This window comes from Solanum lycopersicum, chromosome 1 (assembly GCF_036512215.1).
Source record: "Solanum lycopersicum chromosome 1, SLM_r2.1".
Classification (NCBI taxonomy): Eukaryota; Viridiplantae; Streptophyta; class Magnoliopsida; order Solanales; family Solanaceae; genus Solanum; species Solanum lycopersicum.
The window spans coordinates 75,206,521-75,232,308 of NC_090800.1; the positions used below are offsets into that span (position 1 = coordinate 75,206,521).

A 25,788-nucleotide genomic window follows, 5' to 3' on the forward strand; every position below is an offset into this window, starting at 1 on the left:
TCAATATTTTCCTTCGTTATTTTCTCTATAGCCGCCAGTTCTCTCCTTGTTTCAATAGCAAATATCAGTTATTTTTTTTTCTAAATTACTTATGTTATTAAAATTAGCACTCCTTATTAACCTATATTAATATTTCAGACTTGACCCATTATTATTAAAATTAACTAAATTACCCCCAAATTAATTAATATAGTTAAACGACTATTCAAAATTATCAAAAAAAAATAACTTTCGGGTCCGAGTCATTACATCAATGCTCTAAATAGAATGTATGTATATACATATTCTTTAGTAACTTAATTTCTACCTACATAAGGAAAAGAAAAGTTGCAAGAATCAAACCTACATTTTATTGAGTAGAAAACTTCCACAAATAATACCATTAAAATATAAGTTAAAGTTTTATACTAAGCTAAAATTATTAGTTAGATGGACTTTATATGTGTTGATGAGTTGTTGGAGTAGAATTAGGTTTGCAAGACCATCCTTGAAGGCGTAAAAATCGATAAAACACAACTCCTGCAACAGCTCCTATGATTGGGGCTATAACATATATCCATAAGTTATTAAATTTCCATGCAACAATTGCTGGTCCTAACGATCGTGCTGGGTTCATTGATCCTCCTGAAACGGGGCTGCATTTCACAATCGAACAAAAATATATAAATCGTACCATCTTATATGTACGAGTTTTAAGTATAACGTATATTTATAAAATCGTATATGACATGCAATGGTAAATTACCCTGAAATTAGGACAGCCAATCCAATGGCCACACCAACAAGAAATCCAGATAATGGTCCTGTCTATAAACGATAAAAATATTTAATTTAACACTTAATATAAGTATCGAAAAATCAAAAAATATTTTTTTTATAGGGTTATCTTACTGATTGAGGATCATAATTTGTCAATGATGCACTTAGGAAGAGAACAATGAAGGTTGCCAAAAGCTCCACAAAAAATGCTGAAGTGCAACTATGTAGAGGTTTTGTTGTCACAAATTCTGCTTTTAATCCATACACCAATTTTCCTGTATATGTAGCCAATATTGAACCTCCCACTTGTGCCACTACATAAAGTGGAACCTAAAAAAGATAATTTTAGAAAATAAGAACCTAAATTCAAAATTAAGATACCTTGATTAATTTTACTATAACAATTTAACTTTTTGACTATTATTGTCCTTCATTTTAACTACCATGACTTCAAACATTCAATCTTTTAATATATATATATATATATAGTTATCTGATATTCAGAATCCTTAAAATATCGCTCAATTAATTCAGATTTGCATTGTGTAATAAATCCATATAAGGAAAACATTTCCTACTATTGATTTCTTTATTCTCGGGCTCAAATTTGAGACCACAAGGAAGAAAATGAAAATGACTATTATAAGAATCTGAAAAACTTAAAAAGAGTTGCAAACCTTGGACCATGGAAAATGTCCAACAGCTGCAAATGCTAAAGTGACTGCAGGATTAATATGAGCCCCAGAGATAGGGCCAATAGAGAAGACTACAACTACTACTGTTAGTGCTGCTGTGGTTGCATATTCCATAAGTCCCACTTGCACTCCCATTATTTCCATGCTTGCCATCATACCACATATACAAAACATTAGCAAAAATGTCCCTAATGCTTCTGCCAAAACCTACAAAAATTATCCAAAATAATTGAGCTTTTCATTTGGTTAACTATACTTGCTGTTTTCAAACGTGCATTGGCGAAGCTAGGAATTTCTCTGAGCATGTTTAATGTTTAATATACATGTATAGAAAGGATGTTCAATTGTCACTCTATATGTGGATCGTCATTGGCATGCACCTAATACTTATATGTTAGATCTGCATGGTCAATGGCGTAGCCACGTCAGTAAAGGATGGTCAGATCAACATCCTTGGTCCAAATTTATATTGTGAATATAGAGAAATGTACAAAATGTATGTATATAGTTTTTCAAAAATAGTTATTTTATATACATATAAATGTTAAAAATTTCTGAATACATCGTTAAATCATGAAGTGAGGAGAAATTAACGATCATGCTAACCATACGAAGGAAGATTGGATCAATTCCTAGTATTGAGTTGCAAACGTTTCTCCTCTCCAACATCTCTACATTGCTTGATGTGGTCTCTTGATCATATGTAGATTGTTCACTTGCTGATGCATCAACTTGAAATTCGACGGATAAACCATTTTCGTAAGAAGGCAATTTCATGATCATTTAACTAATAATATCTCCCTTTGTGTGTTGTGGACATGAAAAAAAGTAAGTTTAATTCATAAGTTGCATAATGAATCGTTTATAAAGTAATCAAATAATTAATGCAAGGTAAAGATGATGTAAAATAGATAATTTATCGTTAATTCATTTGTTATATATTGTAAGTTTCTTAGTATAGTTTAATAATCTTTTAAGTATATAAGAAGGTGCAAGTTCAACTGAAAAATCAACACACTTTTCTTGTGTCACTCCCAAAGTATGGAAAAGGTTGTTCATGCATTTTAGCGTGTCCATTATTTCATTTAAATAAGCCTTTGACTTGTTATTATCATAAGATTACACGTTTAAACTCTTTAAGATTTTTACTTACTCGATTATTTATCACAGGAGAGAACAATACATTAATATAAAAGCATTAACTAAGTATTAAATCAAACAAGTTATATCGATCAAGATTATATTGTTTGTCACCATTCTTGTTCCCACTCATATTTTTCCCTTCTCCTATCTTATAAAACCTAACCACACCTAATGTCATTTCATTTACCCAAGATATGATCGATACATTTATAATGCCTAAACAAGGGAGGAGATTGTATTTTATATATATATATATATATATATATATATAATTACAAATTAGAAGAGAGAAGTTAGTATTACGAAGTCAAACCTAGTATAATATTTTTGATATTATCCAAGAAATTAATAATGACACTTTCTCTTAGACAATAAATAAATAAAGGGAAAAAGAACAAATATGTGCAACCGAGAGTAATTGAGATAGGTGTTTAGCCGAACAAAATTATGTTGGGAGCACCACCCTCAAATGGGTCCTGCAGTGCGTAATTCGAATTTAGTTGGAGCTCTAATGTGGGCTCCGAACACCGGGTGGGAAAAAAAAACCAAAAAAAAAAGAAGAGATAGGTGTTGATAGGATTTAACGCGGGAAACAAAAAAAAACCAAAAAAAAAAGAGATAGGTGTTGGTAGGATTTAACACCAACGAGCATAGAAATGAAAAAAGGAACATGAAAACTTCAAAATCAAAATAAAAAGTTCATGATGTTTTTTCGTACTCAGAACATGATGTTTGTTGAAGTTTGAGTGAAGAGCTAAAACCTATCTTTTCTTCTACAAGGTCAAATATCAAGAGGTTCTCTTCCAATTGATATCCTCCTATATCAATTGATGGTGCCCTTGTTTGATCTTGTCCCTCAAATGCTAAACAAATAGCATCCTTATTAACTTGTACCACTGAATTTGATCCATAAATTCTCCAAAATGCACTCTTCTTGTGAAAAACAATATCAATCACAGGAACATCTGGTCCAACATTTGTGTTTCTAACGTTTTTTGAACTAAAGCAAAGTCCAAATTGTTTCGTAGGAGGCTCTACAACTGTCACATTCTTAGAAAGCGCGTTGATGAAAGCAGTTTTAACAGCATCATAAATGGTAGTGTGTAAAATTGTGAAAGGTGTCGTTGTGCTAATTCTTGTTCCACCAACTCCTTGCTTAGTTTTTAACATTGTTTTATTTAGTGGTACATTTTTTCCCGCTATTCGAATGGATGAAACTTTGACATGGTACTCTGAAAACTTTGAAGTGGTAAAGGTATTTTTGACTAGTGGGGTGTATACAAGATTCTTGGAGATATCAATCATAGAATTGTAAACATTATATGAAGTAGAACCAATGAAAAAACTCCACTAGATTTTTGTAGATGAGCTCAAGCAAATACCAAACTTTCTACTGAATTTTGAGTCTAATGAAGCAAGTTGATTAGGAATGGGAATTGTACTATTGTGTCCAAAACCTGCAATTCCTGTGATTGAGACATAATATAATAAAGAAGTGCTTTCATTCAAAAGGTTAAGACTTTTTTAGATGGGGATCAAAGTAGGCAATAGGTTACTAACTCAAACTGTTCGTCTCAATTTATGTGGGACAATTAAAGTTTTGAGAGTTAACTAAATTTTTCTTTCATCAAAATTTATTTATATATGTCTTTTAGATATCTTATGTTGTTAATTAGTTATGGGAATCTATAGTATTTTTACGTAGTATTGATCAAATCTATAAATTTTATTTAAAAAACTTAGAACTTCTATATATCTGAATTCACGGTCAAAGTTTAAAAGTTTGAAATCTCAAAATTCTAAGTATGCCACATAAATTAAGACAGAAAGATTGAGTATCAATTATTATGAATAATTAAAAGGTATTTTTTTAGATGAGACAGTCACAACAGTTGAATACCTGTAATTCCTTTGGCAGAGATGTGTCATTATAAAAGACCTAATGCAAGTGAACAAAAACCTTAGCTGAGATACAAGGACGACTGGCTTTGAACCAATGGCCAACACATCCTCAGCAAGTTCTACACCAGTATAAGTATCAATAATGGGATTTCCATCAAAAGTATGGCAAGTATAACTTTTGTTTGAGTTTTTTTTTTCGTTTATTCCGTTTGACATTGAGTGTGAAACACTATAATGACTCCATGTTTTATTATTGTTAACATAATTAACTATGTGGAAATTGTGACCCAACTTTCATTTTGATTTGATATTTTTTTTGTTTATAGCGGTTGACTTATAATGACTCCATATTGACTTTGAATTAAATGTAGTCAGCATGATGCAAATGAAAAATATCAAATAAACCTCTTTATAATCATATCATTTATGTTCTTTTAAAGTTCAGAAGAAATTAGGTGTGGAGTCATGATTAAAATAAAAATTATTAGGTTTAATAGTTATGTTACGTTCCTACTATTATTTTCATTTTACTTTGATTGAATATATAGACTAATTTTTAAATTTGGGTTCAGAATTTTGACATTTTAATCGATTTCGTTCATTTGGCACTACGTTTTTTAACTAGTTACTATTTCCTTTTTTAATTTATAATTTCACAACAATTATCAAAATATTACAAGTGACTTATAATTTTAATTTGTAATTAGTGCCATGCACAATTCATTTGTTTGTATCCCTCTCTCTCTTTCTAGATGTTTAGATCTACTTTAATAATTAAATACCTACTACTTTGGATTTATAATTGTGTATGTAATGTGATTTGTAAGGATAGAGAGTTTATTTCTATGGTATTTGAATCTCTACGAGCTGAATAATTCAAAATACTTTGGATCGATGTATGTTTGTGCATGTGACCCACACTAATGGTTTTTGACATAATAATAGGATTATCCTTTCATCATTCCTTTTCTTTCTTCGTTTGAACGATATTATGATCTCTGGATAGGCAATATCTATTGAGTTAATATTCATCAATTCTTGACTTCTTAAATGGATAATAAAATAATGTCACTTGGCCTCTTGGCTATTATAGTAATACTTAATGCTCCTTCCGTTTAAAAAAAAATATTTTTCTTAGTCTATTTAAAAAAGAATAATATCTTTTTGGTAACAAGTGATATGTTTAATATAAGGTCACATGATTAAAGGATAATTTTGAACATTTAACGTAACTTTAATTTATGACCATATTATCAAAAGTTTTTTTATTTTTTCTTAAACTCTGTGAAAAGTCAAATTAGACTATACTCTATATGAAGAAGCTCATTCTCCTGTAGGAATATTATCTATTTTGGTCTTGTATGGTTGTAAAAAATTGTAACACACTTAGCTAGAGCCGTTGGAAATCTAAAGAAAAATACAAACAGTTATTATAAATTCCAACGAGCACAGTACAGAGAAAACACAATAAGAAATGAAAAACTTTGAAAATAAAAATAGGAGTTCATATATCTGTCTTGTGTAATTAAGAAGTTTCAACATGTTAACTTTTAGAGGCGTGTTCGTACTTAGAACATGATGTTTGGAGTTCAAATACCAACAAGTTCTCTTCCAATTGATATCCTCCTATAACAATTCGATGGTTTCCACGTTTGGTCTACTCCAACAAATGCTAAACACATAACGTCCTTCCTAACTTGTACTACCGAATTTGCACCATAAATCCTCCAAAATGCTCTCTTCTTGTGGAAGACAAAATCTATCACAGGTCCAACGTTTGTGCTCCTTATGTTTTTGGAACTAAAGCAAGCTCCAAATCGCTTCATAGGAGGATCTACCATTGTCACATTCTTAGGTAGCGCATTGATGAAAGCAGTTTTAACTACTTTGATAAATGCTAGTGTCCAAAATTGTGAAAGGTGTTGTTGTGCTGATTCTTGTTCCACCATGTCCTTGATCATTAATAAATAACAATGTTTTATTAAGTGGCACCTCTTTTCGTGCGATTCGAATGGACGTAACATTTGACATGGTACTCCATAGGAGTCAAAAAGTCCATGGAATTTCCAACTAGTGGGGTGTATGCAAGATTCTTGGAGATATCATTGTAAACATTATACGGAGTAGAACCGACGAAAATAACTCCACTAGATCTTGTAGAGGAGCTCAAACAAATACCAAACTTCCTGCTAAATTTTGAGTCTAATCAAGCTATTTGATTGGGAATGGAAATTGTACTGTTGTGTCCAAAACCTACAATTCCTGTTGTGGACACATTACATGGTCAAATTAAGATATATCTAAAGATACAACTGATGCATAACATATATGATTGAATACCTGTGACTCCTTTGGCGAGATGTTTCATCATATAAGACTCAACGCAAGTAAAGATAAATCTTCGCTGAGAGACGAGGACAACTGGAGCTGTTCCAATTGCCAACACATTCTCAGCGAGTTCTGCAACAAGAGTATGACATGTATTGTTGTTGCATCCAGGCTTAGGTTCTGTTAGGCAGTAGTCTCCATAGGCATCAAACTTAACCTTGGCAAAAGAACATTGTTTGGACTTACATCGAGTCGGTTTGTAAGTTGAGCTAGTGTAACCACTTTCACAGTCCGCCACCAAGGTGGACTGTGAAGTTTAAAGGTATTCTTTGCCCTATTACCGTAATGTATTGTAGGGTTAATGAGTCATTGGTGACCGGAAGGATTAGGATAGTAGGTAGTTCGATAGATGAACATACAGAAATAATATTGAGTAGTAGAAGAAATAAGAGGAAGAAAGTGTAGATGTTGGAAGATGAAGAAAGTTTGAATCTCAACATGTTTGGTATGATAAGAATGATACAGAGTTGCCAATTTATAACTGGTTTCTTGCTTCCTTCCGTTTGTGACTATAAGAAAATAACAAACTTAAATTAAATTATTTTAAAATTTAGAAAGGGATCCTTCTTTATCAAACAAGACCTAAAAAAATAAATAGAATCACAAGTGAGGGAGTATAATATAAGAAAAATATGACTCAATTAATTTGTTTATACCGTTTGACCTTGGGAGTGAAACTCTTTAATGGTTCCTTATTTCTTACATATCACAACTTGACTTTGAATCTAATAAAGTTTGAATATCCAAACGAGAAATTAAACATTGTAGCATATTGTGCAACTCATCCTGTCTGTTATTGATACAACGAGCACAAAAAGAAAAAAGAAGAAGAAATGGGAACTTTAATTAAAATGAAAATAAGAGTTCATCATCTCCCTCGGTAAGAAGGTTTGTTGTTAATTCTTAGAGATGTTATCGTACTTAGAACATGATGTTTGTTGGAGCTTGAGTGAGGAGCTGAAACCTATCTTCTTATGTGGAAGGTCAAATATCAATAGGTTCTCTTCCAATTGATGCCCCCCTATCACAATCGATGGAGCCCATGATTGGTCTTGTCCCACAAATGCTAAACACTTGACATCCTTACTAACTTGTACCACTGAATTTGTTCCATAAATCCTCCAAAATGCACTAGACTTATGAAAGACAAAATCGATAACAGGAACATCTGGTCCAACATTTGTACTTGTAATGTTTTTGGAACTAAAGCAAGCTCCAAATCCCTTTATAGGAGTATCTACCATTATCACATTCTTAGGAAGCGCGTTAATGAAAGCAGTTTTAACAGCTTTATAAATGCTAGTGTCCATAATAGTGAAAGGTGTTGTTGTGCTGATTCTTGTTCCACCATTTCCTCTTCTCATTAATAGATAACAATGTTTTATTAAGTGGCACCTCTTTTCCTGCTAGTCGAATGGATGAAACTTTGACATGGTACTCCGAAGGATTCGTTTTGTGACTTGAGGGGTATAGACAAGATTCTTGGAGATATCAATCATAGGATAGTACACATAATATGGACTAGAACCGATGAAAATAACTCCACTAGATCTCGTAGATGAACTCAAGCAAATACCAAACTTCCTGCTGAATCTTGAGTCTAATAAAGCAAGTTGATTAGGAATGGATATTGTACTATTGTATCCAAAACCTGCAATTCCTGTGGTTAACACATAAAATAAATTGCCCGCGATCAGATACATTGAATAATTAAAAGGTATATGTGATCTCTATAAAGTACTTTTTTCTTAGATGAGACAGACACATGTAATATAATTCAATTACCTGTGACTCCTTTGGCGAGACGTTCCATTATATAAGACTCAACACAAATGAAAATAATTCTTGGTTGAGAGACAAGGGTGATTGGCTGTACACCAATTGCCAACACATCCTCACCGAGTTCTGCACTGTACGTGTAAGTATTAATAACAGGATTTACAACAAAAGAATGGCAAGTATTGTTGTTGCATCCAGGCCGTGGTCGAGCTGATTTAGACAGGCAGGTATATTAAGAATGATACAGAGTTGTCAATTTATTTCCCTTATAGCATTTAAACATGTTATAACATTTGTTTAGAAATGAATCTTTTTTTTACCGAACAAACTTACAAAAAAAATTAGTATCATGTATGATCGAGGGAGTATAATATAAGGAAAATATGACTCAATTTTGTTTATTCTGTTAGACCTTGGGAGTGAAACTCTACAATAGTTCCAGCTTATTTCTTTGACTTCGAATTTAATAAAGTGTGATCCAAACGAGAAATCAAATATGGAGTTCTCCCACATGGCCAAGTTACGTTGAATTTAATAATGTGTGCTGATCCAAACTCTATCTTCAATTTATTATGTTAGTATATTTTCTACCACTAGATCATTGGTGCTTGTAAACTAAGTTGGTGAATAGAAAAAAAAAATGTAAAATAGATGTGTAGCGATTATTTATTGCAAGAAATATGAAAACTAGAATGGTACATAGAGCCTTAAAGTTGTGTTCTTTCACTTATTTTTGTCTTCTTGACTTGAAAATACTACCTTTTTACTATAGGAAACAATACAAAAGTATATTTTCATATAAAAAACACTTAAAATAAGTCAATTCAAACGGACTCTTATGCTTGAATGATATTATCATACATGGAGCATGATGTTTGTTTGAGCTTGAGTGAGGAGCTGAAACCTATCTTCTTTTTTGGAAGGTCAAATACCAACAAGTTCTCTTCCAATTGATGTCCTCCAATCACAATCGATGGTTCCCATGTTTGGTCTCGTCCAACCAACGCTAAACACATAACGTCTTTTTTAACTTGTACAACCGAATTTGCTCCATAAATCCTCCAAAATGCACTTGGTTTGTGCAAGACAAAATCGATCACAGGAACATCTGGTCCAACCTTAGTGCTTCTAATGTTTTTGGAACTAAAGCAAACTCCAAATCGTTTCATAGGAGGCTCTACAAGTGTTACATTCTTTGGAAGTGCCTTGATGAAAGCAATTTTAACAGCATCGTAAATACTAGTATGCAAGATTGTGAAAGGTATTGTTGAGCTGATTTTGGTACCACCAACTCCATTGTTTTTATTAATAGATAGCAAGGTTCTATTTAGCGGCACGTCTTGTCCTGCAATCCTGATGGATGAAACTTGGATATAATACTCTTCAGATAACAGAAATCCCCTGTTTGTGATTACTTTGGTGTAGACAAGATTCTTGGAGATGTCGATCTTCTTAGGATTGTAAACATAATAAGGGCCAGAACCAATGAAAATCACTCCACGAGATCTTGTAGATGAGCTCAAACACATACCAAACTTCTTGTTTAATGTAGGGTCTAAACCAAGTTGATTGGGAATAGAAAGTGGACTTTCATGTCCAAAACCAACAATTCCTGGTAAGACATGTAATACAATTGAATAATCAAAAAATGTCCTTCACTCAAATAGGTTAAACATTTAGCTTTCTCTATATGTATATATATATTACCTGTGACTCCATTGGCTAGGCGTCTTGCTAGATAGGACTCAACGCAAGTGAAAATAAACCTCTGCCAAGTGATACGAACACCAGGAGTAGAACCAATGGCCAATATATCTTCAGCAATTTCTGCGCGATCCATGTAACTATTAATCAATGGATTTTCACCCCAAATGTAGCATGTATTATTGTTGCATCCAGGCTGAAGTTGAGATTTGAATAGGCAGTCTCCACAGGCATGTGAGTTGGCAAAAGAGCATAGTGTGGAATTACATACAGCTGGTTTGTAAGTTGAACTTTTGTAACCTTTGTCACAATCCACCCATAAGCTTCTGCCAGCAAGATGGACTAAGAGTTTTATGGGGACTAAAGGAGTTCTTTGACCTACTTCTGTAATGTATTGTAGAGTTGATGCATCTTTGGTGATTGGAAGATATAAGGTTGTTTGTGGTACTTCACATGAACATAGAAAAAATATATTGTGTAGAGGAAATAACAGGAGGAAAAAAGTTAATGTCTCCATTCTTGTGCTAGAGAAAAAGAGCAAATGCTATAATTTATTTATACATCTATATGAATTTCTCTTTTATTATTCTAATTGACCTTGGGAGTGAAACTCTTTTATGGCTCATTAATTTAGTCAGCATGGTCTAGAGGAAAAGTTTGGAGTCTCACATGTACATGTCCAAGTTGACTATTTGAATAGATAAAACAAATACATTTCAATTTGTTTATCTAGTCTTCTTTTGGTATTAAATAATACATAAAAATTGTTGGGATTTAGCAAGTGTGAATGGAAAAAGAAAAGAGAGAATATGAAAAGTGAGGTAACTATTTTAGAGGGAAAATGAAAAGTCATTTGCACTTACAAATGAAAAGTCATTTCTCCAATATCGGCAAAAGAAAAGGAAATTGTTGTCCTTATATAAGGAAACACTTCCATTACTTCTTAAAGAGCTAAGAAGAAGATGCCCCGTGCCGTTGTCGCTCGGCCTCGGCTTGATTGATAAATATTTTGGACCAAATTTATTTAATCAGTTTTTGTTAAATCAAATAAATCCTGTTAATATTATCTCTTATAAATTTGCGGGTAACGGTAACATTTCGAAAAGTTGTTACTCTTTCTGAAAAGTCGTTACTTTCCAAAAAGTCGTTATTTTCCTAACAGACACATTTTTCCGAAAAGTTGTTATTTTTTCCAAAAGACACAACTTTTTAGATAAAACGGGTCTGAACAGATTTCTCTGAACAAACACGTTTCTTGCTGAAAATGGCTATAAAAAGAAGTCAATTTTCGATTTTTCAAACATTGAAAATCTTCCTTCTTCTCTACATATATATTTTTCTCTCAAATAAATCAAAGTGTCAATCGACTGAGTCTGTGTGACTTGTTCCTGTTCTGAAGTTCGCTGAAGTTAAAGAAGTTTGAAGTACCGCTATTTCTTTAACAGGTTTAATCCGTTTTATCTTAGGAGAAATTAATCCATAACCTCGGATACAGTGAGGGGATTAAATTTCTTAAGGAGACACAGTAGTTTCTGTGGACTCGGATTACTTTGTATTTTTTCTGCTTCATCTTAATTCTGTTTCTGTTCTGTTTCTGTTTATTGTTAACCTTACAAATACAGGTTAATATAACAAAAACATCCTGATATTAAACGTCTCAATATATGAAAACATCCTGATATTAAACGTCTCAAAGTATTGTGTTGTATATATGCGCTCTAGAAACACAAGTGAATCATTTCAAATTTAACAACTGAGTTGCAATAGTTGAGCAAATTACATGACATAATAGAAGTAAGGTAAATAATTATTAATGTAAAAGTAGTTGAAACTTGTTATAACTATAAGAAATAGGAAATTAATACTAGAATGGTACTTTGTCCATAATAGTGTTATCGTACTCAGAGCATGATGTTTGTTTAAGGTTGAGTGAGGAGCTGAAACCTATTTTCCTTCCTGGAAGATCAAATACCAATAGGTTCTCTTCCAATTGATATCCTCCTATCACAATTGATGGTAACCATGTTTGGTCTTGTCTCACAAATGCTAAACACATAACATCCTTACTAACTTGTATCATCGAATTTGCCCCATAAATCCTCCAAAACACACTCGGCTTGTAGAAGACGATATCTATAGGAGGAACCTCTGGTCCAACATTGGTGCTTTTAATGTTTTCAGAACTAAAACAAGTTGCAAATGGACTCATAGGAGGAGGCTCAACAATTGTCACATTCTTAGGTAGCGCGTTGATGAAAGCAGTTTTAACAGAATCATAAAAGGTAGTGTGCAAAATTGTGTAAGGTATAGCTGTGCTGATACTTGTCCCATCAGTTCCATGTCGTTTCTTATTTATGATCAGCAATGTTTTATTCAGTGGTACGTCTTGCCCCGCGACTCGAATTGATGACATTTGGAAATAATACTCGTCAGTTAGTAAAAATCCTCTCTTATTTACAAGTAGTTTGGTGTAGGCAAGATCGTTGGAGATATCGATCTTCTTAGGATTGTAAACATAATATGGACTAGGACCGATGAAAATAATGCCACGAGATGTTGTAGATGAGCTCAAACACATACCAAACTTCCTGCTAAATCTAGGGTCTGAACCAAGTTGATTAGGAATAGTAATTGGAGTTGTTTGTCCAAAACCTGCTACTCTTGTTGAGGCATAACATAATTGAAATCAGAAGCTGTCCTTAAACATATAATAGTATTTGTATGGTTATAAGACTTTTGAAAATCTCATAATATTAAACTTAAAATGATGAATTAGTTGTATATATATTGAAACAAAATATATCATTTATTTGAACCGATATAATAAGAAATTAGTGTCAAGCAAATTAAAATTTCAAAAATATAGCTTTAAAAGGAAACATATAAATCGTCCGAAAAAATCATGTACAAATTGATGTCTTTCAGCCCCTTATACGTGTTTATAATGAAATCCCCATCCCCCACCCACCCCACCCCGCTCGGGCCAATTAGTGAATCATCTCTCGTGAACGATGTTTTCATCTAAAACACTTTGTAGCAAAGGTGACTTTACATTCGATGGGACTCAAACATGAAATCGAAACCTCTTGGTTAGTGATAAATGAGTATTTATTACTTAACCACAACTCTTGTTAAAAACAGAGAAGAGTATTTACTAATTCGTGTTCCTTTTCTTTCAATTTTTTTTTTTGACTTGATATACAAGTTTAAGAAAATTTTTGTGTCTTGTATTAGAATGTTCGAAATGTCATTTAATCTTATCCTCTTAAACGTACCATATAGAAATTTAAAATTAGAAATTAAAAATGTCAAAAGAAAAGATATTTTTTTTACAAACTGACTAAAACGACAGCATAAAATAAACAAATTGAAATAGAGAAAGTAATAGTATTAATTTCGATACCTGTGACTCCGTCAGCGAGTTTTTCGAGCATATAAGGATCAATAAGGCAAGTAAAAACAAACTGTGGTAAAGTGACAAGTACTCCGGGAGAAGAACCAATGGTCAATACATCCTCAGCAACTTCAGAACCATCATGATACATTTTCTTGATTGGATTTTCACCCCAAATGTAACAAGTATTATTGTTGCATCCAGGCTGCAGTTCACTTCTAAATTTGCAATCTCCACACCCATAAGACTTGGCCATAGAGCATTCTGTAGAATTACATACAGCTGATTTGTAAGTTGAACTTGTTTGAGTTGTACTATTGGTACAATCCACCCATAAGCTTTTACCTCCAAGATGGAGTAAGAGTTTTGTGGGAATTAAAGGAGTTTTTTGGCCTACTTCTATAATGTATTGTAGAGTTGATGCATCTTTAGTGACTGGAATGTATAGTACTTCACTTGAGCATTGAAAAATATTGAGTAGAAAAAAAATGACAAGTATAGATACAGAAAGTTTAAGTGTCATCATGCATAGAGAAAAAAAGAAAGTAAATGATATAATTAGGACCAATGAGGGATACTAATATATACTAGTAAAATAACACTTCACTCGTTTAAAAAAGAATGATTTCATTTTTTTGTAGTCTGTTTTAAATAAAATGACCATTTTCTTTTTTGGATGTTTTAAAATCAGTTTTTCACGTGGCATGTGTAAGGTCACAAGATCAAGTGATAATTTTGTAAATTTAACCTAACTTTAATTTAGAATCACAAAATACAAAAGTCATTTTTATACTTTTAAACTCCGTGTCAAATTAAATCAGGTCATACTTTGTGAAATAGAGAAAATAGCAATAATTGGTTTGTTTTGTACCGCTTCCCCTTTTTTAATTAAAAATCAACGTTACTATAGTCAATATGGACAATATATGGGTTATGACCCACCTATATATGTTTGAATATCTTTGTTTAGTGTTGACATTAGTGAAACTCTGTAATGCATCCTTATTTCTACTCTAAAAAATTACCTTTTTTTTTTGTTACGTGTATAAATAAATATTTAAATTTATATAAAAAATGAAATAAATAAATATAAATATTTTATAAAATATAATATTATAAAATGTCATAGAGAAAAATAAATTGTCACTATTATGTCAAAGTAGGACGCATTTATTTACTCTCCTAAGACAGTAAGATGAAGATGAGGAGAGTATATTATCACAACTTTGACTTTGAATTAAGTCTAGTCAGCATATCTATGGAGATATCTCATGCATATGCCAAGTGGACTAGGAAACAGAATTATACGCGTGTTTGAAATTCGTTATGTTCATATCTCCTCTCAATTTAGTTTTATAGTTGTGTTTCATAATTATATCGGAGTCTGATTAATTTAGATTAATATTTATATTAGAATCTAATTAAATTTGATTAATATCAAAAATTTCATATTTAGAATAAAGTGTTTTCTATCAAATGCAATTTTATACGTAGAGATTTAAATTTGCAACCTTTAATTAAATATGAAGGAGTATTTACTACAACACCGTAACCTTCGTGGATCTTTATTCTCGTATCATTATTGAAGTTCTTGAAGCGTTTGTTTTCTTATAACAACTAGAAAAGAGAAACATTCTTGTTTGGTTTGTGTGAATACGATGATAGTAGGGAAAATTTGAAGTTGCCTAACTTTTTGGGAAGAACCATGCTGCAATTTTTAGTTTTAGTTTTAGTTTCCTCTAAAATTAATTTACCGAAGCAATTAATTGAAGTGAAAAATAAATATTGTAATATTTGTTATATTTGCATTTTGAATTGGTGTCGATTGTCCCCAAATGTGACTGTTAGTTTCAAGAGACCACGATTTAAATTGTATATGTTATATAAGTACGTAGTTTGTCTACATTGAGAGGCATATATAAATTATTTTTATGTTAATGATAACATGATTAAAAATTATTGCAAGATAAATAAAGGAAGCTAAATAAAACTACAAAGAAAATAAGTGTTATAAAACAAATTTTGAGCGGAAGTTTATGTATTTATTTGTTGCATGTACTGACATGACAGTGTAGATCATTAGGGGCCCATTTGGATGGGCTTAATAAAAGCAGCTTTAAAAAAGTACTTTTAAAAGTGCTGAAATTTATTTTTAAAATAAGCAGTTATGCGTTTGGATAAAAGTGCTGAAGTTGTTATGTCAAACGTGAAAAGGGAAAATGGAAGAAAGAAATGTTAGGGTTATATGGGTAATTTATGTCAAACGTGAAAAGGGAAAATGGAAGAAAGAAATGTTAGGGTTATATGGGTAATTTGGAGATTGTATAAAAATATTAAGCACAAAAAGATAAAAATGTAGTCAACTTAAAACAGCTTATAAGCTAAAAAAAAAGCACCTCTACCCCAACTTTTAACTTTTGGCTTAAAATAAGTTTTTTTTAACTTAAAATAAGCTGTTTTGAGTATTGCCAAACAGCTAAATAAGTCAAAAACCAGCTTTTAAGCCAGTTTGACCAGCTTTTAAGCTGAGCCAAACAGGCTCTAAGTTATCTAACTAAAGTGACTTTATTAACAAAAAATAGGGAAAATACATAAGTATTTCCTCAATTTATGCTCGAAATCTCAGAGAAACACTTATACTATATTAAAGTTTTATCACCCCTGAACTTATTTTATAAGTAATTTTCTAATCCTTTTTAGCCTACGTAGCACTAGCTTGGAAAAAAAGTCAACCAACATTGAGCCCATAAGATAGTGAGTGCTACATAGACCAAAAAAGAGTAGAAAATAATAATAAAATAAATTCAGGGATGTAATAGGACCTTAATATAATATAAATGTGTCTTTGAAATTTCAAGCATAGATTAAGGGATACTTGTGCATGATCCCTAAAAAAATTAACATAAGTGATTTTATTGAAGAATTTGCTATAGTTGACTATTTAAGTTGGGAGAAAATTACATAAATACAACATTTTAAAAAGTTACAACTAATTTCAGAGAAAATTATAACGTAGTCTTAATTAATTTGTGATGATACTTAATATTTTGCTGCACAACGTCATACTCTCTTCATATAATTCAAGTAGCACTTTTTTTCTTCTCTTTTTTTGTAGTTGCCAACGTATTTTTAAGATTGAATTCAATCAAGTTAACTAATAATTTAAAATTTAAATATTCCAAAATTATATTAAAATATTAATAACTTTAATTCTTCTCAAATAAATTACATCAGAATATTCATAGTTTTGATTCTTCTTAAATCAATATGATGAAAAATTATATTTTAAAATGTTTATCATAATGTACATAGTCCAAATCTCAAAAAATAGATTTTCCCGAATTGCATTATATCATAAAGATTTTTGGAGTAGGGAAAATTAGTCAGAGTTATATGTTATGTGTTATAACAATGTGTTGGTCTTTTAGCATTTTAGTATTAATCTTTAGTAATATAAATTTGCTATTTTTTGGAGTTTAAAAGTGCTGCCTTCCCTTAGTTTAATTAATTGCGGAATGAAATATATGCTTAATAAGTCTTAATAATGAAATTAATAAATCTATGATGATTGAACAATTATTGTCTGAAATAAGCCCCCAACATTTAGACCGAAGGAATTAAGTTTATCGAAACATGGACCTCAATTATCTCAAACCAAATAACAATGATACTACTAAAATCTGACTAACAACTTAATAATAATAATAATAATAATAATAATAATAATAATAAATAATAGTAATAACAATAAATAATAGTAAATAATAATAATAATAATAATGATAAATTTAATAATAATTAGAAAAAAGGAATTATAATAATAGTAAGAAATAGTAATAACAATAATAATAATAGCAACAATAAATAATAACAAAAATAAAACAATATTAAATACAATAATAATAATAATAAATAATAATAAATATCATAAAAATAATGATAAACATAATTAAAATAATAATAATAATAAATATAATAATAATGATAAATAATAATAATAAAATAATAGTAATAATAATAAATATAATAATGATAATAAATAATATAAATATAAATAATAATATTAATAATAATAAAAAAAATTAAAATAAAGAATTACCGGCAAAAATGTAATATACTTGGTCAACATAAAATCTTTTAAGTTGAAAGAAAAAAAACACCTCCCACCACCTAGTTTTTAGCTTTTGACTTAAAATAAGTGATTTTTGACTTAAAGTAAGTCACTTTGATAATTGTCAAACACTTTAATAAGTAAAAAACTAACTTTAAAGTCAGATTGATCAGCTTTTATGCCCATCCAAACAGTTTATTAGATTTCTCATCATCTGGTTCTTGAAATTCAATGGTGGAGATCGAATTTGGTTGTCTGCTATCTTTAATTTTGGGACGTGAACAATAGTTTTTATTTTTATTTGATTGATAAATTTAATGTCCATGCTTCGTATTGCTTGATTTAATATGTCTTCTCTTTGTTCAAATCGAAAGAAAAAGTTTAGATTTAGGTATTATTCCATTGTTATGTTATCGAACAGTAGTTTGTAAAGGCAAGACACCAACAAAAATAAATTACTATGTAGTTATACACATGTGAAATATTTAATTCGTGACAACACTTGCAATTCAGTCATTTAATTTGGTACAATACTAAATGAGGGAAAGTAATTTTCTGCACTAAGGCTTGATACAATGGGCGTATAACTGATTTCTTATAAATTTGAATCATTGAAATATATGCTCAAGTGCTAATATTATTTTGATTTTGACCATTTCTACAAGGTTTCTTGATAATTTATCTTTCCCGTTACAATGTACCATTTGGCTACAAATCTAGTGATACACCCAAATTACGTCATTAGAAAAGTATTACTTCATATTGAAACAAGTACACTTGATCCCTTTTTATGTTCTTGAAGACATTCAAAAGAATACAAAAAAAACGATATACATCATACACCTGTGCAACGCACGGGCAATGACAATATCGTTTACTATTATTGAAATAGAAAATTACATAAGACTAATTAGACTGGAATGGTATTATCGTACTTAGAACATGATGCTTGTTGAAGCTTGAGTGATGAGCTGAAACCTATATTCCTTCTGACAAGGTCAAATACCAATAGGTTCTCTTCCATTTGATGTCCTCCTATAACAATCGAAGGTTCCCATGTTTGGTCTTGTCCCACAAATGCTAAACACATAACATCCTTGCTAACTTGTACCACTGAATTTGTCCCATAAAGTCTCCAAAACGCACTCGGCTTATGCAAAACAAAATCTATCACAGGAACATCTGGTCCAACGTTGCTACTTTTAATGTTTTTTGAACTAAAGCAAAGTCCATATGGTTTCATAGGAGGCTCTACAATTGTCACATTCTTAGGAAGCGCCTTGATGAAAGCAGTTTTAAAAGCATCATAGATGGTCGTGTGTAATATTGTAAAAGGTGTAGCTGTGCTTATTCTTGTCCCAGCAACTCCATTTTTCTTATTAATAGATAACAATGTTTTATTCAGTGGAATGTCTTGCCCAGCGATTCGAATGGATGAAACTTGGATATAGTACTCTTCAGATGTAACAAATCCACCCCTTGTATTTGCGATAAGTTTGGTGTAGAGAATATCGTTGGAGATATCGATCTTTTTAGGATTGTAAACACTATATGGACCAGAACCGATGAAGATAACCCCACGAGATTGTGTAGATGAGCTCAAACATATACCAAACTTTTTGGTGAATCTAGAGTCTAAAGCAAGTTGATTGGGAATGGAAACTGGACTTTCACGTCCAAAACCTGCAACTCCTGGTAAGAAATGATACAATTCAATAATTAAAAAATGTTATATATTTTAAAAGAAAACTAAATAAAATAGTTTTAGAAAATTGAAATTCCTGAAGTGCATGTGTGTGTATATGTATATATTTAATTAAATAAAAGGAAAAAGGCATAAATCGTCCAAAAAAAAAAAAAAATTGTATGGTTGACTTCTTACCCTCTACACTTGCTTATGGTCCAATTAACCCCCGTACCTACCTAAAAATGTGTGAGGAGAAGAAAAATAAATACTGTACTTAAATGACATGTTCTTCAATTTGTTCACTATGTAACACTCTGAGTTATATATTTTAAAGTCAAAAGGAGTTAGGTCGGTCCCATTGTGATTTCTATTGTCTATTGGGTCTATCCCTTGTGAGCTTTATTTTTAAAATCATACCATCTATGTTATGAATGGAGTAGCTAGGTGATGGCTCCTACAGCTAGCCTCCTTTTTATACTTCAAGGTTCATTCAAAAAAGTGTAATATAACAACAAAAAAAAATACATACATATAAATTTAATTTAACAATTAACCAAGTATATGTGACAATTTTAAATTTTTAAGTAAGACATTCAAACACACAATATATGATTCAATACCTGTGACTCCATTTGCGAATTGTCTCATCATATCTTGATCAAGAAGGCAAGAGAAAATAAATCGCGGCCAAGTTAGAGGAACACCAGGAGTAGAACCAATAGTCAATACATCCTCAGCAAGTTCAGCGCGATCGTGAAACGAATTAATCAATGGATTTTCACCCCAAATGTAACAAGTATTATTGCTACATCCAGGTTGCACTTGAGGTTTGAATATGCAATCCCCACAGGCATGTGACTTGGAAAAAGTGCATTGCGTCGAATTACACACTGCTGGTTTGTAAGTTGAACTTTTGTAACCTTTGTCACAATCCACCCATAAACTTCTACCACCAAGATTGATTAAGAGTTTTATGGGGATTAAAGGAGTTCTTTGACCCACTTCTATAGTGTATTCTAGGGTTGATGCATCTTTAGTGACTGGAATGTATAGTACTTCACTTGAGCATACAAAAATATTGAGTAGAAGGAACAAAAGAAGCATAGGTAAAGGAAGTTTGAATGTCACCATGCTAGCTAGACAAAGAAAGAAAAAGAAGCAAATTGTATAATTAGGCCAATGATAAATTATTAGTATGGAGTTGCAAATTTATAGTAAGAGATGGAAGCATTAGACAAGTACAGTGTATATGGATTCTTTTGTTTATTTCAGTTGACATTTAATGAAGCTCTATAATGGTTCCTTACTTTTTATTCTTTCAAATCCATTTTAGACGCCGTATTTATCAAAAATAGTCTGATTTAAAAAATTAAAATAAAATTAACAACAAAAATTTTAATTTGATAACTATTTAATAAATATTGATTAAAAGAAAAGTAGTAATAGATCAAAATACAAAATCAAATTAAATTACCTTTTAATTAATGCTTTCTGTGTGCAAGATGGATAGAAGAGAGTATATCATCACTAGTCAAAACTTTGACTTTGAATAAAATCTAGTCAGCATGGAGTTATCTCATGCACATGGCCAGATTTATACGCGTATTTGAGATTCTTGATGTTGACACCTTATCTCAATTGTCAAAAGTAAATTCAATTAATATGTTGAATATTTAGTTTTTTATTTTTATTTATCGATGTTTGATATCTATATTAATTTTTAATTATTTTGAATTTGCACCCTATAGTGCCCATTCGGCGTGAGGGGAGGGGGGAGAGGACTGAGAGCTGCACCTAAACAATTTTTTTTTTTTATATCTAGACTCAAACCAAAAGCTTCTGATTAAGAAAGAAGTAACCTCGTTCAATAGTTGTCGTTGACTATGTATATTTTCATTGCGCATTTGTGTTATTATGGGTTCAAAACTCATAGCACTTAATAGTAATTCAAAGTAGTAGAGTTAACTATACCAAATTTTAAGTTTTTCAAAATATCCTTTTTAACAAAAATGGTTGGAGGGGCCATTGATATTTTCATCCCATTTGGTCATAAATTTTTTAAATAATATTTGAGAAAAAATTGATGAATAATGTTTGTTCATACAATTTGTCATTATTAAAAAATATCTCAAATTTTAAAATATTAGTTTTTTCTAGTATTTGGGTCATTCTCATTATTTGAGATCTTTTAAAAATTAAAATTTTACACCAAACTTTTATTATTTACAAAAACACCCTCTATAAAATTTATTTGCATTTGTATTACAAATTTTTTTTACGTGATCACCAAAGTAGTGATTAAATATTCAGTGAATATAAAAGTAATAATATAATTTTTGAAAAAAATGATGAACAATTGACTTAGGGTAACAAAATCAAGTTTTTTTTTCTAGTTCACAATATATGAAATGATGTTTGTTGCATTCCAAACTACCACATTGCTCTAGTGTCATGAACATTACTTGTTATTTGTTGTAATGTAAATCCAATTAACTTATAATACAAACTAATAGTTTAGTTTTAATAGATTTTAAAACTTATGGGTATATATAAAAAGTGAAATATAATTCTCAAACTATGGTCAAACACATAGCCAAATTTCGCTCAAGTTTTCATCAAATAATATTTGTCAAGAATAAGTGAAAATCTATGATTAAACGATAGCTTAGTATTTCTGCTTAAAAGATAAATCCAGTTAACCACTACTAGTATTGATGTACTGGGACTAGCTGTTGGTACCGTTATATGAGAAAATAGATAAAAAGACTACTCCATTTTGTATCTGTGTGCGGTGACAAAATGTGTGCATAATGCAGATCTTGTTTTATCAATAAAAAATATATGATTTAATTTGTAACATGGTTTAAAGTACAAATGGATTGAATTGATAGATTTAGAGGACCTTTTTAGGCAGAGGCAAACTCAGTTTTTGAATACTCCGAGCACCAATATTAAGCGGGGTAATATTCAGGTCGCGTGGGTGTATGTACGCGTTACTTAGAGCTTGTGCCAGCAGTACAAAACACCCTTTTTATGCTTTTTACGGGGCACTGTTAATTATATTTATTTTGTATTGTGCAACCATGGGTCTTCCCCTGCTTTTAGGTAAATACTCATCCTTAATCATTTTTAGAGGAATTGTGGAGGCACAACGCAAATAACAAAGTGCAAATTATCTAGGATAAGAACATAAAACGATACAATTAGTCATACGCCTATGCAATACACGGGCATCGTCCATCTAGTTTATTATCGAAATAGAAAATTACATATATAGAATAGAGGGGCTTAGCCTAGAATTGTATTGTCATACTGAGAGCATGATGTTTGTTGAAATTTGAGTGAGGAGCTGAAACCAATCTTCTTTTGTGGAAGGTCAAGTATCAATAGGTTCTCTTCCAATTGATGCCCTCCTATAACAATTGATGGTTGCCTTTCTTCATTTTGTTTCACAAATGCTAAACACATAACATCCTTACTAACTTGTACCACTGAATTTGTTCCATAAATCCTCCAATACGCACTCGGTTTATGCAAAACAAAATCTATCACAGGAACATCTAGTCCAACGTTAGTAATTTTAATGTTTTTCGAACTAAAGCAAAGTCCAAATTGTTTCATAGGAGGCTCTACAATTGCCACGTTCTTTGGAAGCGCGTTGATGAAAGCAGTTTTAAAAGCATCGTAAATGCTAGGGTGTAAAATTGTGTAAGGTGACGCTGTGCTGATTCTCGTCCCACCATCTATATCTTTTTTATTAATAGATAGCAATGTTTTATTTAGTGGAACTTGTTGTCCCGCGATTTTGATGCAAGAAACTTGGATATAGTACTCTTGAGTTACCAAAAATGCATTTTTATTTGCGATTAATTTGGTGTAGAGAATATTGTTTGATATGTCGATCTTCTTAGGATTGTAAACATAATATGGACCAGAACCGATGAAGATAACTCCAGGAGATGTTGTAGATGAACTCAAACATATACCAAATTTCTTGGTGAATCTAGAGTCTAAAGCAAGTTGATTGGGTATGGAAATTGGACTTTCACGTCCAAAACCTGCAATCCCTGACAAATGAAATCAAGTACAAAGCCTTGTAAATCGTTGTTTCACCTTTTTATATAGGGATAATGCCAAATATTCCCTCAATCTATGCCCGAAATTTCAGAGATATATTTATCCTATACTAAGGTCCTATTACCCCTGAACTTATTTTATTAATAATTTTTTACCCTTTTTAGCTTACGTGGCACTATCTTGTGAGCCCACGTAGGCTAAAATGGGGTAGAAAATTATTAATAAAATAAGTTCAGGGGTAATAGGACCTTAGTATAGTATAAGTGTGTCTCTGGAATTTCGAGCATAGGTTGAGGAGTACTTGGGTATATTCCCTTTTAATATATAAAGCACTAGTAATTTGTTTTCTAGCAGTAAGTTCACATACCTGTGACTCCATTGGCGAGAAGTCTCACCATATTGGGACTAACAAAGCAAGCAAAAACAAATCGCGGCCAAGTTAGAGGAACACCAGGAGTAGAACCAATAACCAATACATCATCAGCAATTTCAGCGCTATCATCAAACCAATCGATCAAGGGATTTTCACCCCAAATGTAACAACTATTGTTGTTACATCCAGGCTGAAGTTTAGGTTTCAATATGCAGTCACCACAGTAATTAGGATTGGAATAAGTGCATTGTGTGGAATTACATACACCAGGTTTGTAAGTTGAACTTTTGAAACCTTTGTCACAATCCACCCATAAACTTCTACCACCAAGATGGACTAAAAGTTTTATGGGAATTAAAGGAGTTCTTTGACTTACTTCTGTAATGTATTGTAAAGTTAATGCATCTTTAGTGACTGGAAGATATAATACTTCAGATGAACATACAAAAATATCAAGTTGAAGAAAAATGACAAGCATAGATAAAGGAAGTTTCAATGACATTATGTTAGACAGAGAAAGAATAAAGCAAGTGGTATTAGACAAATGAGGAATTTTATAGTAGATCAGTAACTCCTTTCTTTTTATTATTTCAAAAATGTTACTATAGTCTAATGGACAATATGACCCATCACCCCACCTTTGTTTGAAGACAACAATAAACATCCTAATCAAAAGTCTCCGGCTCGAGTCTCTTTTAGTATAATTAGAAATAGAAATTAAGTAACAATAGAAACACATCAAATTAAATGTTCCATAAAATAGGTTTTTTTTATTATTTCGTAACAACGAAATTTCATAATATAATATAATATATTTTAAGTAACAATTAAAACAGACATTATAGAAATAGAAACGCTATAATACAATGAATAACTATGATCCAAAAATATGTTTTTTGCGCGCAGAAAAGAAAAAGTAAAGAATGGACAGGAAAGTTAGTGCATATAGGCAAGTGGAGTAGTAAACGGATTTATACGCGTGTTCTAGATTCCTCATAATTACTTATCTCATTTTTCAACTGTAAATAAATTAACATCTTTGTCCTTATAGTATTATCATATATCCAAGTTCATGTTATTAAATTAATTAAGATAAATCCCAATACAAATTTAATCGGTTACACTAAAAGAATAAATCAATAGTGAAGTATTGATTTAATTTGATAGTTTAATAATTATATAATATTCATCATACGTATTTTAGAAAAACGAGTTAATTATTTTTAAATTATTTGAAATATAAATTACATTCGGCTCAAAAATATCTTTCGTATCTAACTAATTTAACCACATTTGTCCTTCAGTTAAATAAAAACATTCATGTGTGCGCTAAAATGTCACATGGATTCCACATGTGCATGTCAAACACAACACACCCCATCTCCACATAAACGACTTAAAGCCCTAGTTTCGCTCTTTTGCCTCTCATTCCATCCCTTCCATATTTGGGTATATCTATATGAATATATAATATACATTGACTTAATTTAATTTAGATTCCTTTTTTTCGATACCAATATATTATACTTTGAAGATCACAACTTAAACAAAATTCAAGTTAATTTTGCTATCTAATCCTTAAATCTTCTATATATGGAATGTTTCTTTAACTTTCCACAAAATCTAAAACTTCCTTAACAATCATTTAGAACATCTTCTGGATTAGGGACCACAAAAGCTCAAAACTTGGGGGAAAAAATACGGTAATTGGTAAAAAGAATACTTAAATAAGAATTGTATAAAGATTTACTAGGTCTTCGTTGATCTATAGTAGCA

At 31.1% G+C, this 25,788-nt stretch overlaps 5 protein-coding genes and 3 pseudogenes across 6 annotated transcripts; all 8 read right to left on the reverse strand.

The window, feature by feature from the left end:
• Positions 1-211: 211 nt before the first annotated feature.
• Positions 212-2,242, reverse strand: LOC101244806 (probable aquaporin NIP7-1). The gene is made up of 5 exons (NM_001302908.1): positions 2,061-2,242; positions 1,437-1,661; positions 892-1,089; positions 746-807; positions 212-635 (listed from the first exon to the last, which is right to left on the reverse strand). Exons 1-5 carry the CDS (start codon positions 2,235-2,237, stop codon positions 437-439), a joined length of 861 nt encoding a protein of 286 aa, NP_001289837.1. The 5' UTR covers positions 2,238-2,242; the 3' UTR covers positions 212-436.
• A 989-nt stretch (positions 2,243-3,231) lies between these two features.
• LOC101245094 (probable aspartic proteinase GIP2) lies at positions 3,232-4,715 on the reverse strand (annotated as a pseudogene).
• A 1,192-nt stretch (positions 4,716-5,907) lies between these two features.
• On the reverse strand, positions 5,908-7,330 carry LOC101245396 (probable aspartic proteinase GIP2; annotated as a pseudogene).
• A 291-nt stretch (positions 7,331-7,621) lies between these two features.
• On the reverse strand, positions 7,622-8,886 carry LOC101245694 (probable aspartic proteinase GIP2; annotated as a pseudogene).
• Positions 8,887-9,309: 423 nt separating this feature from the next.
• Positions 9,310-10,970, reverse strand: LOC101245987 (probable aspartic proteinase GIP2). Its single transcript, XM_004229514.5, has 2 exons — positions 10,374-10,970; positions 9,310-10,278 (listed from the first exon to the last, which is right to left on the reverse strand). Exons 1-2 carry the CDS (start codon positions 10,885-10,887, stop codon positions 9,503-9,505), a joined length of 1,290 nt encoding a protein of 429 aa, XP_004229562.1. The 5' UTR covers positions 10,888-10,970; the 3' UTR covers positions 9,310-9,502.
• Positions 10,971-12,105: 1,135 nt separating this feature from the next.
• LOC101253527 (probable aspartic proteinase GIP2) lies at positions 12,106-14,324 on the reverse strand. Of its 2 annotated transcripts, none has more exons than XM_026030927.2 (2): positions 13,774-14,324; positions 12,106-13,022 (listed from the first exon to the last, which is right to left on the reverse strand). In XM_026030927.2, exons 1-2 carry the CDS (start codon positions 14,288-14,290, stop codon positions 12,235-12,237), a joined length of 1,305 nt encoding a protein of 434 aa, XP_025886712.1. In that variant the 5' UTR covers positions 14,291-14,324; the 3' UTR covers positions 12,106-12,234. The 2 variants fall into 2 exon arrangements, with proteins under 2 accessions (XP_025886712.1, XP_010322595.1); XM_010324293.4 differs by having other exon boundaries at positions 12,106-13,025; positions 13,774-14,322.
• A 4,284-nt stretch (positions 14,325-18,608) lies between these two features.
• On the reverse strand, positions 18,609-21,055 carry LOC101253826 (probable aspartic proteinase GIP2). The gene is made up of 2 exons (XM_004229382.5): positions 20,183-21,055; positions 18,609-19,567 (listed from the first exon to the last, which is right to left on the reverse strand). Exons 1-2 carry the CDS (start codon positions 20,691-20,693, stop codon positions 18,786-18,788), a joined length of 1,293 nt encoding a protein of 430 aa, XP_004229430.1. The 5' UTR covers positions 20,694-21,055; the 3' UTR covers positions 18,609-18,785.
• A 1,665-nt stretch (positions 21,056-22,720) lies between these two features.
• LOC101254128 (probable aspartic proteinase GIP2) lies at positions 22,721-24,905 on the reverse strand. The gene is made up of 2 exons (XM_004229383.4): positions 24,007-24,905; positions 22,721-23,629 (listed from the first exon to the last, which is right to left on the reverse strand). Exons 1-2 carry the CDS (start codon positions 24,749-24,751, stop codon positions 22,851-22,853), a joined length of 1,524 nt encoding a protein of 507 aa, XP_004229431.2. The 5' UTR covers positions 24,752-24,905; the 3' UTR covers positions 22,721-22,850.
• Between the last annotated feature and the right edge of the window lie 883 nt (positions 24,906-25,788).

Excerpts from the sequence above, each read along its gene's own strand:
- LOC101245987 (XM_004229514.5), bottom strand. The coding sequence starts at position 10,887 with ATGGAGACATTAACTTTTTTCCTCCTGTTATTTCCTCTACACAATATA. Across the intron at positions 10,279-10,373 it reads CCTAGCCAATGGAGTCACAG|GAATTGTTGGTTTTGGACAT; the intron begins GTAATATATATA and ends ATGTCTTACCAG.
- LOC101253527 (XM_010324293.4), bottom strand. The coding sequence starts at position 14,290 with ATGATGACACTTAAACTTTCTGTATCTATACTTGTCATTTTTTTTCTA. Across the intron at positions 13,026-13,773 it reads ACTCGCTGACGGAGTCACAG|CAGGTTTTGGACAAACAACT; the intron begins GTATCGAAATTA and ends CAACAAGAGTAG.
- LOC101244806 (NM_001302908.1), bottom strand. The coding sequence starts at position 2,237 with ATGATCATGAAATTGCCTTCTTACGAAAATGGTTTATCCGTCGAATTT. Across the intron at positions 1,662-2,060 it reads ATCCAATCTTCCTTCGTATG|GTTTTGGCAGAAGCATTAGG; the intron begins GTTAGCATGATC and ends TAATTTTTGTAG. Across the intron at positions 808-891 it reads CAAATTATGATCCTCAATCA|ACAGGACCATTATCTGGATT; the intron begins GTAAGATAACCC and ends TATCGTTTATAG.
- LOC101254128 (XM_004229383.4), bottom strand. The coding sequence starts at position 24,751 with ATGTGTTTCTATTGTTACTTAATTTCTATTTCTAATTATACTAAAAGA. Across the intron at positions 23,630-24,006 it reads TCTCGCCAATGGAGTCACAG|GGATTGCAGGTTTTGGACGT; the intron begins GTATGTGAACTT and ends TTCATTTGTCAG.
- LOC101253826 (XM_004229382.5), bottom strand. The coding sequence starts at position 20,693 with ATGGTGACATTCAAACTTCCTTTACCTATGCTTCTTTTGTTCCTTCTA. Across the intron at positions 19,568-20,182 it reads ATTCGCAAATGGAGTCACAG|GAGTTGCAGGTTTTGGACGT; the intron begins GTATTGAATCAT and ends ATTTCTTACCAG.